General features: G+C 48.4%; 1 protein-coding gene across 1 annotated transcript in view; it reads left to right on the top strand.

Annotated features, from left to right (window-relative positions):
* The first annotated feature begins 5802 nt into the window (after positions 1-5802).
* The window catches only part of Pitpnc1 (phosphatidylinositol transfer protein cytoplasmic 1), a 271371-nt gene continuing 259700 nt past the window's right edge, over positions 5803-17473 (top strand). The window contains exon 1 of the mRNA XM_057773822.1: positions 5803-6665. Within this exon, the coding sequence (XP_057629805.1) occupies positions 6618-6665 (48 nt within the window). The 5' untranslated portion in view covers positions 5803-6617. The remainder of the gene's footprint in view (positions 6666-17473) is intronic.

Raw genomic sequence — 17473 nt, 5'->3', positions numbered from 1 at the left:
CAAGTGATTTCTGAGAAAGCATGGGGGCCTAAGTTAATCCTCAGAACCCACGTGCTGGTGTGGCAGCCTGCGTTTGTAATCCCAGTACAAGAAGACAGAGAGGACAGATCCTGGAGCTCTCTGGCTGGCTAACTTGGTCTAACCTAGCCTAGCGGAAGAGCACTAGGTCCCAGTGAGAGACTCTTTCTCCAAAAACAAGCCAGACCACTCCTAACAAGGTCAACCCCCCCCCCCCGCCAGCTACACACGTGAGCGTGTGTACACACATGCCTCCTCCCACCACAAACGAACAGGCAACTACACATACTGGTAAGGGAGATTCTGCATTAGAGATGGAGATACCCTCGGTCTGAGGAGATGGGCTTAAATGCATCCTGAGCATGCGCTGGACTTGAGGCCAGAGGAGGCATGGAAAAAGAGAAAACATTATCTTTACAGTGGAAAAACAGAGACCACCTTAGCTATCTGATCGAGGGTGAGGTTAAAGTAAGCAGAGGGGCCTTTATCAAGGGTTACTTTGGCAATATAAAATGAAATGGGAATGACAACAGCGCTAAACTCTTTTTTAATTTTATATTCATTCATTCATTTATTTTTGGAACAGGGCCTCATTGTGTAACTCCGACTGAACTGGACCTTGCTATATAGACTATGCCGTGAACTCACAGAGATCAGCCTGCCTCTGCCTCCCAAGTGGACTTCCCACACCATGCTGGGGTTAAGGGCGTTCACCGTCACTCCCAGGATATTTTTTTAAATTATTATTGTGGATGTGTATATATGTGCGTTTTCCATGAGTAGTTGTGTGCCCTCAGAGGCAAGAAGAAGATGTTATATGCTCTGCAACTGGAGATACAGCCAGTTGGGAGCTTCCCCGGAGTGCTGGGATTAAAGGCGTGTGCCACCACCGCCCGGCTTTTTTTTTCTGTTTTTTTTTAATATGTATATATATTTATTATGTATACAATATTCTGCCTGAAGGCCAGAAGAGGGTGCCAGACCTCTTTTTTTTTTTTTTTTGGTTTTTCGAGACAGGGTTTCTCTGTGGTTTTGGAGCCTGTCCTGGAACTAGCTCTTGTAGACCAGGCTGGTCTCGAACTCACAGAGATCCGCCTGCCTCTGCCTCCCAAGTGCTGGGATTAAAGGTGTGCGCCACCAACGCCCGGCCAGACCTCTTTACAGATGGTTGTGAGCCACCATGTGGTTGCTGGGAATTGAACTCAGGACCTTTGGAAGAGCAGGCAATGCTCTTAACCACTGAGCCATCTCTCCAGCCCAGTTGGGAGCTTCTTGATGTGGGGTTTAAGAACTGAATTTGCCAGGGTCCAGCCTCAGCTTGGGTTCAGGTCCTGAGACAGGAAGGGTGTTGGCGCAAGGAAGAAATCTGACCACCAAGTGGACTGCACTCAAGTGAACCAAAATAGCTTTAGCTGTCGTTATTCACAGAGTTTTCTACCAGACTTACATGAACAGCTTTATTATTGGCTCCTATTTTGACTTTTAAGAAACACATCATATTTTGAGAAATACATCATAATCATTACAAAAGCCCCCATTGTTCCCCTTTGTGCTTCCCCAAATACACTTTCCCGCCCCCTACATAATCTTATTCTAGACACAGAGTGCAGCATTTTTGCAGGTTTAACTAAATATCCAGCCAGACACCCCCTGCTCTTGCAGCACTGATGTCAGCTGGCAGCTACTTGTGGTGACAAAGTTAAGGAGTAATGGACATGGGCACAGTGCTTTAAGGACAACAATATTCTAACCCAGGCAATTCTTTCATGTATGCAAGATATGCTTTTATACGGCTCCCCTTTCTCCAAGAGGGTCCCATGCCTCCGTCTCTCTGTAGAAGGCAAACATTGATAAGGCGCTCTTTCCCATCCACCATACCACGCTCCTCCCACCAATATAAGCTCCTGTGTATGTATGTGTATCTTTATGATGGATCTGTCATCCCACATTTTGCATTGTATTTTTTCCTCTTGGAGCATACCAGACCCTACCAATGGTTCTGTGTGTGGTGTCCAGGGAACTTACTCTCAACAGTTGGCACTATGTGTATTCCCGAGGCCTTTTCCCTAGTCTGTGTCTGCATGCCTTATTCTCCTTTCCAGAACCGTGAGACACGGGCAACGCTCCAAGTGCCATGTCCGCACGTGTACTCTTGACTTCCTGCCACTACTGCTCTGTGAGTCTTCCTCCACAAGGTGCTTCTACCTGCCTTTGCCGTCGGACAAATATGAAAGCCAGACCCATTAATTTTAACTGCCTCTGTCGAGTTAGGAAAGCTCCCAGGATTAGGAGTCGTAGTTAGTAATTCCAGAGAAGAGATTTGAGAAGCGTTAGTCCCCTGCTGATTCTAAGGAGAAAATATTCAAGAAAAAACAGAATTTTCGGGGGGAAATTACAGCTGTAGCATGCGTGACTGACAAAGTGAAATTAAAACCCACCAAAGGAATCAATATAACGAGAGAAGAGTGCCTGCAAGCTGCATGAATTCAGCAGAGTCCGGCACTGCCCTGTGGTCCACTGGTCCTTGCCAAGCGAGAGAGCAGCCGCACCACCCTTGCCTCGAGGAGACCCATTGCACCTCAGGCATTCGAACGCTGATCTGAGACCAGGCTGCATGCCTCCCAACGTGAACTGGCGTCTTCTAGAAGAGCAGCAGGTGCTCTTAAACGCTGAGCCATCTGTCCAGCCCATAAGGCCTGGTTTTTCTTTTTGAAATTATTTTCTTCCTTCAACCCTTTCTCTTCACTGTAGAGCGAGAATAGAAGGCCCCAGGACTTTGAGCATGAGTGTTCTCTTACGAACTACACTCCTCTCACCCCAGCCCCTAGTTCTATTTGGACAAGCTGAAAGTCAGTCTCAGTCAAGCTCGGAACCACTAGACATTGGCATATGCTTGATGAATCTCACCCTGATTCCTTATCACCCCCATCCCAACACAGCCACATGCTGGATGGTTGGCACATTTAATCACTGAAACCAAGAATGCCATTAAAAGCCTTGCAGTGACCCCCCCACCATGAAGTCTCAAGTCAACACATATGATATCTTTACATCCTTTGTGCCCACACTCATTTTTAAATGTGATGACCGATAACTGATGATTTCCCATCCTTAATGGACAACTTTCTTATCAACCATTACCATGATGGCCCTTCATTGGTTTAAGAGAAACAAAGGTGTGGCCAAGCGTGGTGGTACACGTCTTCACTCCCAGCACTCAGGAGGCAGAAGCAGGTGGATCTCTGCATTCAAGATCATTCTGATCTACAGAACGAATTCCAGGACAGCCAGGGCTACAGAGAAACTCTGTCCCCAAAACAGAAAAGGTACAGTTCTTGTCATGCATTTGCTCGTGAAGGCAGGGCTTGAAACATTTGCAAGCACTCACCACCTTTGACCAGTAGATGGCGCTCTCTTCCCCTAGACCAAATGAGTTATGAATGAACTCTTCCTAACCCCAGAACAAGAGCCATAGTAATGAATACTAGCCAACCCCTAATTCCTGCCCAGATCGTTTATATTTCTCCTCTCTTCTTCATTCCCTCTCTAGTCCATATGTTCCCATATGTTTTCTGTAGTATTATGTTGATACAGTCACCTCTCTTATTGTGTCCCAACCAATTCAGCATATTGCCGTCCGCATCGCTTTCCATAACACACAGTTAGACAGTGCTTGCCTTTAAAATGATGTCGCCAGGGTTAAGATGGCATGGAGGATTCTCTGAGAAGACAAGGGGATGAGCAGAAGGATCGAACAGAAGTTGGAGGTCTTCTGCAGCCATCAGGGTTAGGAAATACTAGTGGGCTGACATGGGAGAGACAGCCTCAGAGCCTGCACCCTGCTGCCTTCGCCAAAAGGCTTTTAAGGTGCTAGCAAGCATTAGAGCTGTGCTCACACAGTGTTAATGTGACGGCAATAAAGAAGCTGATTGGGAGGGAAAAGAGAATCCATTGGGAAGTCACCTTGCAACAGGAGGTGGGAGGGAAACAGTCTGCCAGCATTGCCTGGGGGGGAGGGCGGGGCAGAGAGGGCAGGGCAGTTTCTTTGCCTGTTGATGCACCCCCCACCCAGATCAAAAATGCACAGAAACACTACTGTACTGAGCACGTGAAGATGTTTCTCTGTCGTTATTCACTGTATAGCAGCTACTTACATCACATGTACATTGTGTTAGACAATATAAGCAGTCTAGAGGTAATTTAAAACACATGGGAGGATCTGTGCGGGACCTGCCACTGCATAGGGGATTAAGTGCTACTCCACTAAGAGAAAAAAGAAAAAACAGCAGGGATTAGTTTTTCTCTGTCGCCCCCTTCCATAGTGTTATTATCCAACACTACAGTGTCAGATTTAAATTCTCTACCCCTCTATCTCAAAGGGCAGTAGTGGCGCACGCCTTTAATTCCAGCACTTGGGAGGCAGAGGCAGGCGGATCTCTGAGTTCTGAAGCCAGCCTGGTCTACAGAGTTCCAGGATAGCCAGGACTACACAGAGAAACGTAGTCCTAAAAAACAGAAACAAATTCCCCACCTTAAGGAATTTGGTTTAGCTTTAATTAGCTGCTGTAAATGTTTCTGAACCAACTTTGGGAAGCATTTATCTAGAAAATAGGTTTTTTGTTTTGTTTTTACCAAAATATAAGTTAGATTTAAGGTGTCATTTTCCTAGCAGGCTGGATCACATTCCCTGAAATCTAAACTCAGTTGGGCCATCTGAACAACTTTAGCCACAGCCCATCCCCATTACATTGCTTTATGATTTATTGATTATAATTTAAAATACTGTATCATTGAGGTTTGCATAATCTGCATTGCCCAATATAAGCCCTTTGAGTAGATGTGGGTCATCAGAGCTCACAAGTACACACACACACACCTATGTATATTTATTTGAGAACCAGTGATGCTTACAGATTATTCTCTTATAAGCAGTGGATGCATTTTTTTCATTTTTAGAAAAAACAAGCTAAAAAAAATGAATACCAGACAAATGAAAACCAGACTTTAGCAGTTACATGCTGCTTCCTGAGTAACTAAAGAATGTGCTTCTCGTGGTTAAAACGAGAGATCTGTTTAATATGGATGAAATACCAACACCCCAGGCATTTTTATTGACGTTTCACTGTGACTTTTTGAACTTAGGAGTGCTGACACGAAAACCTATTCTTCCTGCTCTGAGAAGCCTGCAATAGGTTTGCAGAGCCAGGGCGTAAGAGGTAACAAGTGATGACAGGGTGTGTTCTCTCTCTCTCTCTCTCTCTCTCTCTCTCTCTCTCTCTCTCTCTCTCTGTGTGTGTGTGTGTGTGTGTTTGTTGTCAAACTGCTGCAGGATTCCGTCTCGAGAGCATGTTAGAAAACACATTCTCAAAATCATCACTTTTCTTGCTCAGGCCTTGCTTACCCTATCAGAGAGAAAAATGCTCGCAGTGGGCTTTTGTAAAGACCCCCGCCCCCAAAGTCAAGGGGGTCTTTGGAAACAGAGCGTTTTCAGAGCGTCTAAGTAGAGAACCCTGTGGTACCCCCAGGTACATTAGAAAACAGATCTCAGTATTTTAAGAGTCCAGGATAACCCCTCTTTGAGATCCTTGTCGGCGCTCGCTGCTATGGGTTCCGGGACAGCCCTGGCGGCGTCTGGCAGCAGACGGGGAGAGACATGCTGTTTTGTTTAAATCCTCCACATTCTTTGCCGTTTCCCCATTGGCCGGATGGGGCTACCCTCCCCGCCGCGGCCGCTGCTGATGTCAGCCTGGTCGCTCTCGCTCCTCCCGCACCCACCTCCCGGCCCCAGGCACACTGCAGCTCGGCGCGGTCTCTCCAGACGCGGCGAGGTAGCTGCAAACTCACGGGCACGCACGGCGCTCGCAGAGCCGAGGGACTCGGGGGAGGGGACGCGCGCAAGGCGCTGGCAGCCACCCTCCGAGCTTGGAGACACCCGGGGCCCAGAACAGGGGAGAGCCCTGGCGGCTGCGGCTTCCCTTTTCTCTCCCAGCTGAGCTCTGGAGAGACTCGGGGACTGGCCCTAAAAAAGAGCAGGAAATCTTGTTTACCGCCCGGGGAGAGGAGACCAGCGAGCCTTTGTTTGGAAAGTCAGCATCGCCGGCTCCCGAGGCAATGTGTTCCTGGTGACATTAGCCCAGGGTAGACGGGTCGAAGGAAAAGGGAGCTCGCAAGGTTCAGCTTTGCTTTCGGACGAGGATCGAGAGGGTGACTTTTGTGCATTTGTTTGAATTTGTGGAAATCTTTTTTCCCCTCCCTCTTGCCTCTCTCTTGCCCGCTGCCGGGCATGTCCTGATCTGGTGGCCGCGCCTACCAGCCCGGGGCTACCGATTCGAGCTGTCTCCCTCGGGTCTCCCTCCCCTCAATCCCTGACTTTGCAATACCGGGAGGGCTGATCGCGAGGAAGGAGGCGGGGGAGACACAGACACCGGGACTCGAAGCTTGACATGTTCCAGGGCGGACCGGAGGCAGCCAGGAGCTGAGCGCACCGCCGGGGCTGCTTCGCTCGCCGGCTCCCAGTGCCCTTGCCTTCCGCTGGGCGCCAACCTTGTTCATCTGTTGGGACGCCCCCTTCTTCCCCGCGGTCCGTGGCCGGCAGGACCATGCTGCTGAAGGAGTACCGAATCTGCATGCCGCTCACCGTGGACGAGGTAGGCACCGCGCCGGGCCTCGCCCGCCCGCCCTTGGGCTCCAGCCGCCGCCACTCGGCCAGCGGGTCCACTGCGTGCGGCTGGAAAACCCGGGTGCTACCCTGGCGCCCAAACCTGGAGGCTGGAGGGGAGGAGGCAGGTATTCGCCGTTCCCACTCATCACCCCGGCCGGGGGAAGGTGGCGTGGGGGTGGGGCGGGAGAGTCAAGGTGGGCTCTTCAGGGACGTCTGGAATCAGATTACTGGGGACCACAATGCGTCACAGGGAGCCGCTGCGCCCCCTCCCTCCAATTAAGCAAATGCACTGAGTCCAACAAGAGCCCAAGCATGCTTTGCAGCCAGGGTGTCGAGGGTACCCCGCCGTGGTGGTATGCACTGTACCCATACACCCCTTTGCCAAGGTGGGCTTGCAGGGACAAATCCCGCGCGGGTGGGATCTGCAGACCAGAGACCCGCCCGGAGGCACGTCGGAGGCCTGGAGGGGTGGGTTTAGACCTCCGACTTCTCCTTGTCGCCTCCGGGATGGGCGCTGGCTCCTGCCCAGCCGGAGCATCCAGGCTCCCTTCGGGACCTGACTAGTCCTTTGCTGACCGCCTGGCTCGGAAACTTTCTGCGTGTCTCGTTTCTTCCACGGTGGGGAGCGTGGTCTGAGGAAGAGCCCCAGTGGTGGGGCCTGCGGCGTGGCCACCGGAGGGCGCTCCAGCACGCCGGGCCAGGCTCTGGGTGTCGGAGCTTCAGGGTGAGGGGCTCCTTGCTTAAGGGTTCGGCCTCCACGCGCAGGGCAGCTTGCCTTCTTCCTAACCCCCCCCCCCTTCCCAACTGCGATCTCCGCCATTCAGGAAACGGTGACTCAGTAAGGGTCACTCTGGCCCGGGCTTTCCTTTCGTTCCCCTTTCTCCTCTCCACCTTTTTGGAGATTTCGCAAGTACTTTGCGTCTGTCCAGGGACTCAACAGCGAAAACATGAAGCCAATCAAGACAATTTGAAATAGACTCGTGTGGTTTGGTGTGGAAACAAATGAAGTCGGCGATCCGCAACGTATTTGTATTTAAAACCGGTGCATTTAATCTATCAGACATGTGGTCCACTCACTACTTTGTGAAAGGGTCCTGTGCTTTTGTTACCCAGGCTATGGCTGACTCCTGGAGGGGGTCCAGCAATCTTCCTTTGGCATCTGGCGCTAGTGTTAAGGTGATCCAAGACAAGATCAAAGTAGCCTGAAGTTTACAAAACGACACTCGACACTGACTGCCAAAGATTAGGAGGGAGAGCTCAGCCATGTCCCCGCCCCCCACCCACACAGTCTTATCAACAAGCTTTGGAGTGCATACGTTTTTAAGGGGTGGCAGCGTTTTGAGCTGGGTTTTTAACGGTGGAAGCTGGGTGATTAGGTGCCTTTAACCCTTAATGATGGAGAAGCAGCATACAGCTTTGTGAAGACTGAAGAAAGGCAAATGAATGGGATTGAACACACACACACACACACACACACACACCATCACTCTCCCTGGTGCTGACTCTGCCTTCCCCTTCAGGGTCTGGTGAACAGGACTTGGGCAACTTGGAGGTGTTTGCGTGTTTCCACTCAGTCCCCTGGTGGAGATGACTGTGGAATTGTGGGTCCTCCCACAATGAGACTTCGTGAAATGTTCAAAGACTGTCAGAGATAATGAAGAAAAGATCCAGTTCTAGAATCTTCTTTCTTTCTTTTTTTATTTTTTTTTATTGAGACAGTGTCTATGTAGTGCTGGAACTCGTTATCTAGACCAGAATGGCTTCAAACTCCCAGAGATCTGGGTTGACTGGGATTAAAGATGTATGTCACCCCACCCAGCCTTTCTTTCCTGCTAACTACAGCTCTTTATCTTGGTTGGTATTCTTCTCGTGTTTCCTTAAGCACACAGGCAGAGCACCCCCCCCCCCATTTGTTTGTTTAATGTTAGTATTCACTGGAGTAGCTAGGAAGTGGCACAGGTGGATGGTCCTTCATTCCTCCTTTTCTTGAGATAGTGTTTCTTTGTAGATTGGACTAACCTCAAGACTCAGCCTTCCAAGTGTACTGTCGCACCTGGCTAGGAAGTTCTCTATTAATTGGCCAAGTGAGCTAGACTCTGTAGGATAATTATATATTATTTAATGTTTAACTCAGACTAAAATAAATATGACTCCATTTCTATGAGGTCATATTTTGATTTTTAACTTTTATTTTTATTTTATTTTATTCTCTTTGTAGTACTAGGGATTGAACACAACCTTGAACATGGAGGGTTGGGGTCCTGCCTCTGAGAGAACAATTGTGGAATTGTTCTCTATTTCATCAGAGATGTAAATGGGGGCAGTTTAGATAGGAAGTCTCAAATGGAAAAAATTCAGATTAGCTAAATCATCTGATGGGTAAGAAAAGTAGACTTAAGCCAGGCGGTGGTGGCGCACGCCTTTAATCCCAGCACTTGGGAGGCAGAGGCAGGTGGATCTCTGTGAATTGGAGACCAGCCTAGTCTACAAGAGCTAGTTCCAGGACAGGCTCCAAAACTACAGAGAAACCCTGTCTCGAAAAACCAAAAAAAAAAAGAAAGAAAGAAAAGTAGACTTAGCTGGCCACATGTCAGACACTTAGAGTCCAAACTGGTGGAGTACCCCGTAGTCTCTGCCATCCCGGGGTGCTCGCTGCCCTTACCGCTCAGCACTCTGGAGGACCTTGAGTGTCTGGGTGCAGAAGATGGTAGCTGAACTTTTGCTTCTACTTCCAGCTCCTATGAACTTGACGCGAACCCATGTGGCCCTTCTGCTGCTTGTTCCTGATTAACTTTAGCTGTGAATTAGTAGCACTAACTGGGGTTTGGTCAAGGAAGCAAATGCCCGCGTTTTGGAGAGTCAGTGTCTGGTCTTTGTCCCCTCTCCTTATCCCCTGACCCCACTTGACCTCCGGCTGCTTGGTTGAGAGTTCGGGGTTACCAGGTAGAGGTGTGGTGACTGGTGTTAGTAATGCCAGCACTCGGGAGGTGCAGTCCAGAGCCTTGAGGGAGGTGGGAGAGTTCAAAGTCATCTTCAGCTATGTAGTAAGCTTGAAGTCAGTGATGAGACTGTCCCCGGCACCCCCTAAAACGTTTCAACGTTGTTGTTGCCAGCACTAGTTAATAGCAGATTGAGGAGGAACGTGCTGGTAATGCCATTGTTTGTTTTTCCTTACCCTGCTCTTTGCAGTGTTTAAGCCAGGGAAAGGAAAATTATTTCTTGAAAACATAAAGTCAGCAATATCCTCGAAATAAAAAACCAGGGGCCTTTGAAATGTTACAGAGAGTATTGACTTCTGCTCGCTGGCCAGTCTTGTTTTAACACATAAAATGTTCCGCGGTTCCAGGAAAGAGAACGGCTCCGAGAGACTGAGAAAACAAAGCTGAGCCCCGGTCTAGAGCAGGGTTAATGGTGCGTTTGTGTGTATTTCGGTGAAAGAAGGCTGGCCGCACAAGGTTGAAAGCCTGGGCTTGTCCCCAGTGTTTCTCTCTCTCTCTCTCTCTCTCTCTCTCTCTCTCTCTCTCACACACACACACACACACGGGGGGGGGGGGTCAGAATAAGGAATTTAAGAAGCAAAATTCCATGGATTAATTGTGGTTGTGTGTGTTCCGGTATACTTGTTGAAGTCAGAGGACAACCTTGGGTGTCCTTCCTCAGACCTCAGATCATTTTCTTCCTTCTAGATAATAAGGCCTTTCACTGGTCTGGAATGGCCTGCCAAGTCAGCTAGGCTGGCTGGCCAGAAAGCCCCAGGGATCTGCCTGTTTCTGCCTCCCAGTGTTGTTTTTGTTTGTTTGTTTGTTTGTTTGTTTTTTGTTTTGGAACTCACTAGGGAGCAGGCTGGCCTTGAACTCACAGAGGTCCGCCTGCCTCTGCCCCCTCACCACCACTGCTGGGCGCCTCCCCAGTGTTGTGAGTCCTGTTGCTTTCCTTTCCCTCTTCCTCTTCTCCCAGTCCCACCTCTCCCCACCCCTCCACAAGTATGTGGTGTGGAGATTGAACCCAGCACTTAACCACAGTTCTGACAGAACTCTCTCTTGCATGCGCTCTATGCATGGTCAAACAAAAATACATTTATTTATTTGTATATGTGTATGCTCGCCACGTGGAGGTCAGGATAACTTGTAGGAGAAACGTCTCCTCTCATCCCAAGTGGGTCCCCCGGGATAGAGTTCAGATTACCAGACCTGGTGACAAAATACCTTTACTGGATGAGACATTCCATAGCCCGTTATGGGTTAACTTTAATTAAAAACAACAACAACAAAATAACCACCCAAGAACAGCCAGACAAAAAGCTTCACTGGTGTTAAATACAGCCCAGTATTTAATAACGTAAGCCTGGTAGGAAGTTACTGACTCAGGGTTGGGGCTGGGCCTGACAGCCCTGTAATGATGAAGCTGCTGTCTTCCTCTGAATCATCTACATTGTGGAAATTTAGACTGGAAGCGCTGTGTATTAGCGGTGTCTATAGCCACGCTGTTGTTTCCCAGAGGACTCCAGGCCTGTAGAAGGAGAGCTCATCCAGCCTGTCTCATAGCTAAGGTGGCAGCTGGGTTGGAACAGGGCCTCTTATTTCTGGTATGAACCTTTTTCATTGGAGGCTGTAGGCTGCGGTTTCTCTCTGGGTGATCCCTGTTGCTAGAAGATGTTCTCCCCAAGTCCCATGTAGCTGTATAGCATGTATACGGGGCATTTCCTGGTTGAAGGCCGCTTGGAGACTCAGACCCTGTATCTACCCGGGAGACACAGAAGTATAGTCCCTGTTAGAAATCACAGAAGTGCATCTAGGGTGGAAGACCGTTGGCTTAGCGTTCATGAGCACTATGATAAGTCTGTAGACCTAAAAACCAACAAACATGAAAATTATTACCTGGGTGTGATGGTGCATGCCTCTGGTTCTAGCAACAGGCCGACTAAGATGGGAGAATTAAGAGTTCCAGGCCATGAACCCGAGAGATGGCTCAGCAGTTAAGAGCACCCATTGCTCTTCCAGAGGACTGGGGTTTCATTCCCAGCACTCACATGGTTTCTCACAACCATCTATAACTCCAATACCATGGGATCCAGTACCTTCCTCTGACCTCACATGATACCTACATGCGGCAGAAAAACCTCCATACACATAAAATAAAAAAACGGTTCAAAGTCAGTCTGTGCTGTCTGCTGAGACTCTGTCTAAATAAATAAATAAGCAAATAACAAGAAAAGGTAAATATCCCCCAGAGACTAAGCCCATCCTAAGAGAATGTAAGGTAGGAATCTTAGCTTTTGTTTTTAAAATAAAATATAAAACTACTTTTCTTTTTTAAAAAAATATATCCTGACTGCCCTCCCAAATGTGCAGGTAGGCGTTTATTTATGGTCTTTAGGGATTCGCTGCACCGTGAAGAAAAACAGAAACCTCTCATCTCTTCTTCAAGGAAAGAGGCAAAAAGAAAAGAGAAGGATGTCACTTTGTGCTCTGCTCTGGGGGACAGCCAGCCCTCTACCACCCAGGATCCCTGGGCCCCAGGAGAGCTCCCTTACTGCTGTTTCTGAGAACAGACTCGGGAACTGGGTGTGCTCCCCCCCCAAGGAGGGAGATGGAGATGCTAGGGTGCAGGTCCGCTGCTCCTCTCTCCTCTCCTCCCTCTCCATTGGAAATTGTGACCGAGTGCCTCTGCAAGCCCCCTGCAGGCCTTCCAGAAGTAAAGAGGATCTTAAGGCTGATACTGTCATCTGCTTTGTGTGCCATACACGGTGGTACCCTTGACTGAGAAGGCTAAAGGCTCCTCAGAGTGTGGAAAACATTTTTTTCTTTTAATATCTTGTTTTAAATTTTCGCTACTGCTCCTAGTTTGAGAGGAACCAAGGCTAGGACCGTGAGTTTGATTTCTGAGTGAGCTTCCTTTGCCCGCGTCCTCACAGACAGCGGACGGTGTTCCCAAAGCCACCCTGCTATTGTGCAGAGCTGCGGTCTTGCCCCTGAGTGGCGTGGAGGGCTAATGGCTAAGTGCAGGTTCTCAAACTAATGGAGTAGACAAGGAGCAGATGCAGGCCTGCTGGCGGACCGACCGGACGACGGGAAGTTGACTCTGTGCAGGAAGGGGCAGTGCACTTCCCCAGTCACTTAAGGGGACACCTGTCGTGGAGAACAGATTCTGGGCCGCGAAGGAATAAAAATGCATGCTGTTCTTAACACAACGGAGTTGAATGTGGTAGTTTAGTTATCCGCTATCACATCTGAGAGAGAGAGAGTGAGATCATCTCCACTGGTGGACAGAGATTGGTGTTGGGGTCTCAAATCCAGAGTCTTAGACATGCTTCTTAATTCTTTTTCATTTTATTTGCTTGAATGTTTCCCTGCCTGCATGTATGTGTAACGCATGAATGAAGTGACCAAGGAGGCCAGGAGAGAGTGTTGGGTACCCTGGAGCTAGTGTGGTAGGTGGGTGCGATATGTCCTGTGGGTGCTGGGGGCCAAAGCTGGGGTCCCTTCACCTCTGAGCATCTCTCAAGCCCCAACCTTAAGGGTCTAAGAAGTAGTCTCCGAGTCTCTGCATCAGATTATACTAACTGATGTTCACAGAATAGTGGGTGTGTTTATTTCAGAGACTATTATTTCCAGGCAATGGAAAATTACTTTGTGTGTGTGTGTGTCTGTGGTGTTGGGGTTGGGTGTAGGGAGTTGGAATCTGGGATCCTGCTCATGCTATGTGGGCACTGAGACAGAACCTCAGGGATCTTTGTTTTGTTTTGAGGCAGGGTTTCTCTCCATTGCCCTGGATATCCTGGAAGTCACTGTGTAGACAAAGCTGGCCTCAAACTCACAGAGATCTGCCTGCTTCTTACCTCTGCTGTATATCACCACGACCACTTATCCTCAAGTTTTTAAGTGTGTGAGTGTGTGTGTGTGAGTGTGTGTGTGTACACAGCATCAAGTCATCAACATTTTGTTCGTTTACTGTTGAGACCTAAGGTCTTACTATGGAGCCTTAACTGGCTTGGAACTCACTATGTAGATCGCCTGGCAGTGTGTTTCTCAGTAGCAATCGTCACGGAAAAGTACATCCAGACTGCAGGATGAGGGTGAAGACTGGGTCCCCTGACTGGCAGGCCTGGATGTTGTCCTGTTGTCTGTTGGCTAAGGTCTGGATAGTTTAGGCAACTCTGAAAACCTTTATAAAAAGCAGAAAACATTTCTAGCCCTCTCTTGGGGTAAAAAGACCAAGATATGAGATAGCGAGGAGTCAAGAAGGCTGTGGGTGTGATCGATTCTGCCCCACGAGAGAGGAAAAGACAAATTCTAAATTACTCCTCCTAGAAATTGGGAATTTTGTGGGATTCCCAGTGGAGTTTTTTTTTTTTTTTTTTTCTTTTTGGTGGGGTGGGTAGGCTGTTAGGCACACGGTTGTGACAAAATAAAGTTCCTTGCTGGTGGAGAATTAAGGCCCCACTTCTTCCTGGCTGTCAATTAAAGATTGGTTTCTAGAGGCCACTTCCTATTTCCTGCCATATCAACCTTTTAGTGACATGGCACTTGGTTCTTTCAAAGCCAGGGGAGAGTGTCTGCTGCAAGTTTTAATCTCTTGACTTTGTCATCGCTGACTTCTGGGATGCTTTTTCCAAAAGAACCCTCTGGTGGGCCCAGGCCCACCATGTTCAAGGGCAGAGGATCAAATATAGACAGGATGGAGCCGTTCTGCCTAGCACGAGGCTATGGGCTGGATTGAGAGCCTCCATTGGAGGAGAGAAGGAGCTGTGGGTTGAATTTGGAGCATTTATGGCTATGAAAGGTATTTGGACCATAGTGAAAGTGTTCACTTCACAGATACTTGATACTTCTTGGCCTCCTGCTGGGTGCCCAGTGCTTGGGGACAAAAGCAAGGCAGACACAATCATTGCCTTTCGGGAGCTCAGGGAGCAGAGGACACTGGGGAGGCTCATTAATGTTTTGAAGCTGGTGATTTTGGACAGGGGATGAAGCTTAATAGCTGAGTACTTGCCTGACATAAATGGGATCCTGCACCAGGGACAGAAGAGGAGCAATCAGATTGCTATGTAAAGTCAAAATCAGTAAAACTTTTCTTTTTGGGGGGGGTTTCAAGACAGGGTTTCTCTGTGTAGCTTTTGGAGCCCATCTGGGAACTCACACTGTAGACCAGGCTGGCTTCAAACTCTGGTTGCCTCTGCCTCTTGAATGCTGGGATCAAAGGTGTGCATCACCGCTGCCCGGCTCCGTAAAGCTTTTTAAACATGGTTCAAGAGATGGCCTCGGGAGGTGGCTCGGTGGGTGAAAGCACTTGTCACCCGAGCATGAGGACCTGAATTTGAATCTCAGTCACCCACATAGAAGCTGGAAACTGGCAAAGTGTCTGGAGGCAGCTGGGAGACTTTTTGAAGTTCTCAGGCCAGCTCGTTTAACCCATGCAGCAGGAGAACAACAGAAGTTCCCTGTCTCAAGGGGGAAAGGTGAGGTTTGTCCTGGGTTTATCCTCAGAACTGAATGTTTACATTGTGGCTGGTGTGCACCAGAGTTCACACTAACACACACAACACAACGCGCATGTGAGCACACACACACGTGAAAACTGAAGAGGCACATAGAGTTATTTGAGCACCAGCTTCAGAGAACTCCACCAGCAGAAAGGTCTGAACTGGAAATTATGAGTAAATTGAAAAGTTGTGGTCCCCGTAAGTTGCGGTCCCTGTTCTCGAGGAAATAAATGCCTGTAGCTATTTGGGTCTAGACAACTCTGCAGAAAAATCATGTCATCTTCTGAGACAGTGTGAGGAAAAAAACGTGTTTGCCAGATTTGAACCAAATGGCTGTGATATAGGTCAGAACTAGGGAGGGAAACACATTTATTGCTGAAAAGTGGACCTAGTGGATGCTGCAGGTCACTGTGGTCCTAGTTCATAAGGACCACCCTGGTCAGCACCTCTCAGGGGATGGAGGCACTTCAGAGCTTCAGGCAGAGTAAACCCAGCATCGCTGCTCATGAGGAGTTGTTTTCACAGAGAGCCAGTTCTTGGTGATGGTAATGTCTGCCAGCGGTCTGGGCTCCTTGGCCATTTCAACTGTGCCTCAGTCACTTCTGTCTAGGTGGCAGAACCTCTTGGGCTAGGCAGGGCACACCGCTCAGAATGCGTGTGGTTGCAGGTAGGGGTCGAAGCCCAGGACATTCTGTCTTGGCCTCCGGCGTCGTTATAAAGGATGACAAAGGAAGTCTGGGGTCCCCCACCACTTCCTGGCTGCTTGGACAGCGCCATGCAATGCTGTTTGTTGGCTTAGAAATGCTGAAGTCAGAGCTCGCCAAGACTTGAGCAGTGAGGATTAAAGTGACTCATTTTCTATTTCCCAGCATGCTGACAGAAAGAGCCTGCTCTTCAAAATGCCTCTTTAGACAGAGTGGAAGTCAAGTCCCGTGTCTAAACGAGGAGCCAACGGAAGTTCTCATCAGACCTTCAGATTATCTCGTGCCTCACTCCACTTCTTAACTTTTTATTATTGACTTATTTGTTTTGAGTTAGGATTTCCCTAGACTGACCTGGAACACTCAGTGGTCCTCTAGCCTTAACCTCCCAAGTGTTGGGGTCACAGGCGTGTCTCATCAGGTCCAGGTTTGCGCATGTGTGTGTTGTGTACACAGAGGCCAGAGAAAGACGTTCATGTTCTTTATCACACTCTACCTTATTCCCTCGAGACAGAGCCTCGCTCAATCTGGAACTAGTCTGTCAGCCAGCAAACCCCAATGGTCTCTGTTTCAACACATAGTTCTGCGGTCACAGGCACACGCTCAGGGCTGGCTCTTTAGATGGGCGCTGGAGATAGAAACCTACGTCTTCAAGCTTGTACAGAAGTTCCCTGTCTCAGGGTGAAAGGTGAGGTTTACCCTGGGTTTATCCTCCGAACTGAATGTTTACATTGTGGCTGGTGTGCACCAGCGTTCACACTAACACACACAACATAATACACACACACACGAATGAAAATTGAAGAGGCACATAGAGTTATTTGTGCACCAGCTTCAGAGAACTCCACCAGCGGAAAGGTCTGGGCTGGAAATTATGAGTAAGTTGAAAAGTTGTGGTCCGTGTAAGTTGCGCTCTTACCTACGGAGCTTTCTCTTTAGCCCCGTTTTTTTCTTTCCTCCCTTTAAGTTCAACTGAAGCATGACTGTCTAGAACTCCAGTTGTTCCCGAGCGCAGGAAAATCATCGGCTCTTTAAGTCCCTCAGCATTCTATCCTGGGGTGGTGTTTGTCAGACTGAATCATCCCAAGTAAGAGTGGCCAAACAAATGTAATTTGATGACACCCTATAATAATGTTATTTAAGCACTTAATCTAAGTGGCTAATCTCCTAAAATTGCTCCCTGGCTCCAAATTCATTCTCTTTCTCTCTCTCTGTCTTTCTCTCAAACACACAAAGATATATACATAAAGAGAAGACACATAGACAGAAACACACATATATTCACACACAGGGACATAATTCACATACATCTACATAGACATATAACACCTACATACACATCTATACACAAACAGGCATACTCACACAAACACATAGATACATATGCAGACACATACAGATACAGACATATGTCTTCACACATGCTTATACACAGACACAGATACACACAGACAGACACAGAAACACAGACACACACGTATGCACACTCACACACACTGCACACAGACACAGACACATTTAACACAGATACACTCACTCACACGACACCCTCCCCATTCTGGTCTGATTGTATTAGTTATATGAAGGCCTCATTCTGAAGTTTCTAAGTCT

Source organism: Chionomys nivalis, chromosome 7 (genome assembly GCF_950005125.1).
Source record: "Chionomys nivalis chromosome 7, mChiNiv1.1, whole genome shotgun sequence".
Taxonomy (NCBI): domain Eukaryota; kingdom Metazoa; phylum Chordata; class Mammalia; order Rodentia; family Cricetidae; genus Chionomys; species Chionomys nivalis.
The sequence above is the reverse complement of the archived record's forward strand: the minus strand, read 5'-3'. Positions and strand labels throughout refer to the sequence as shown.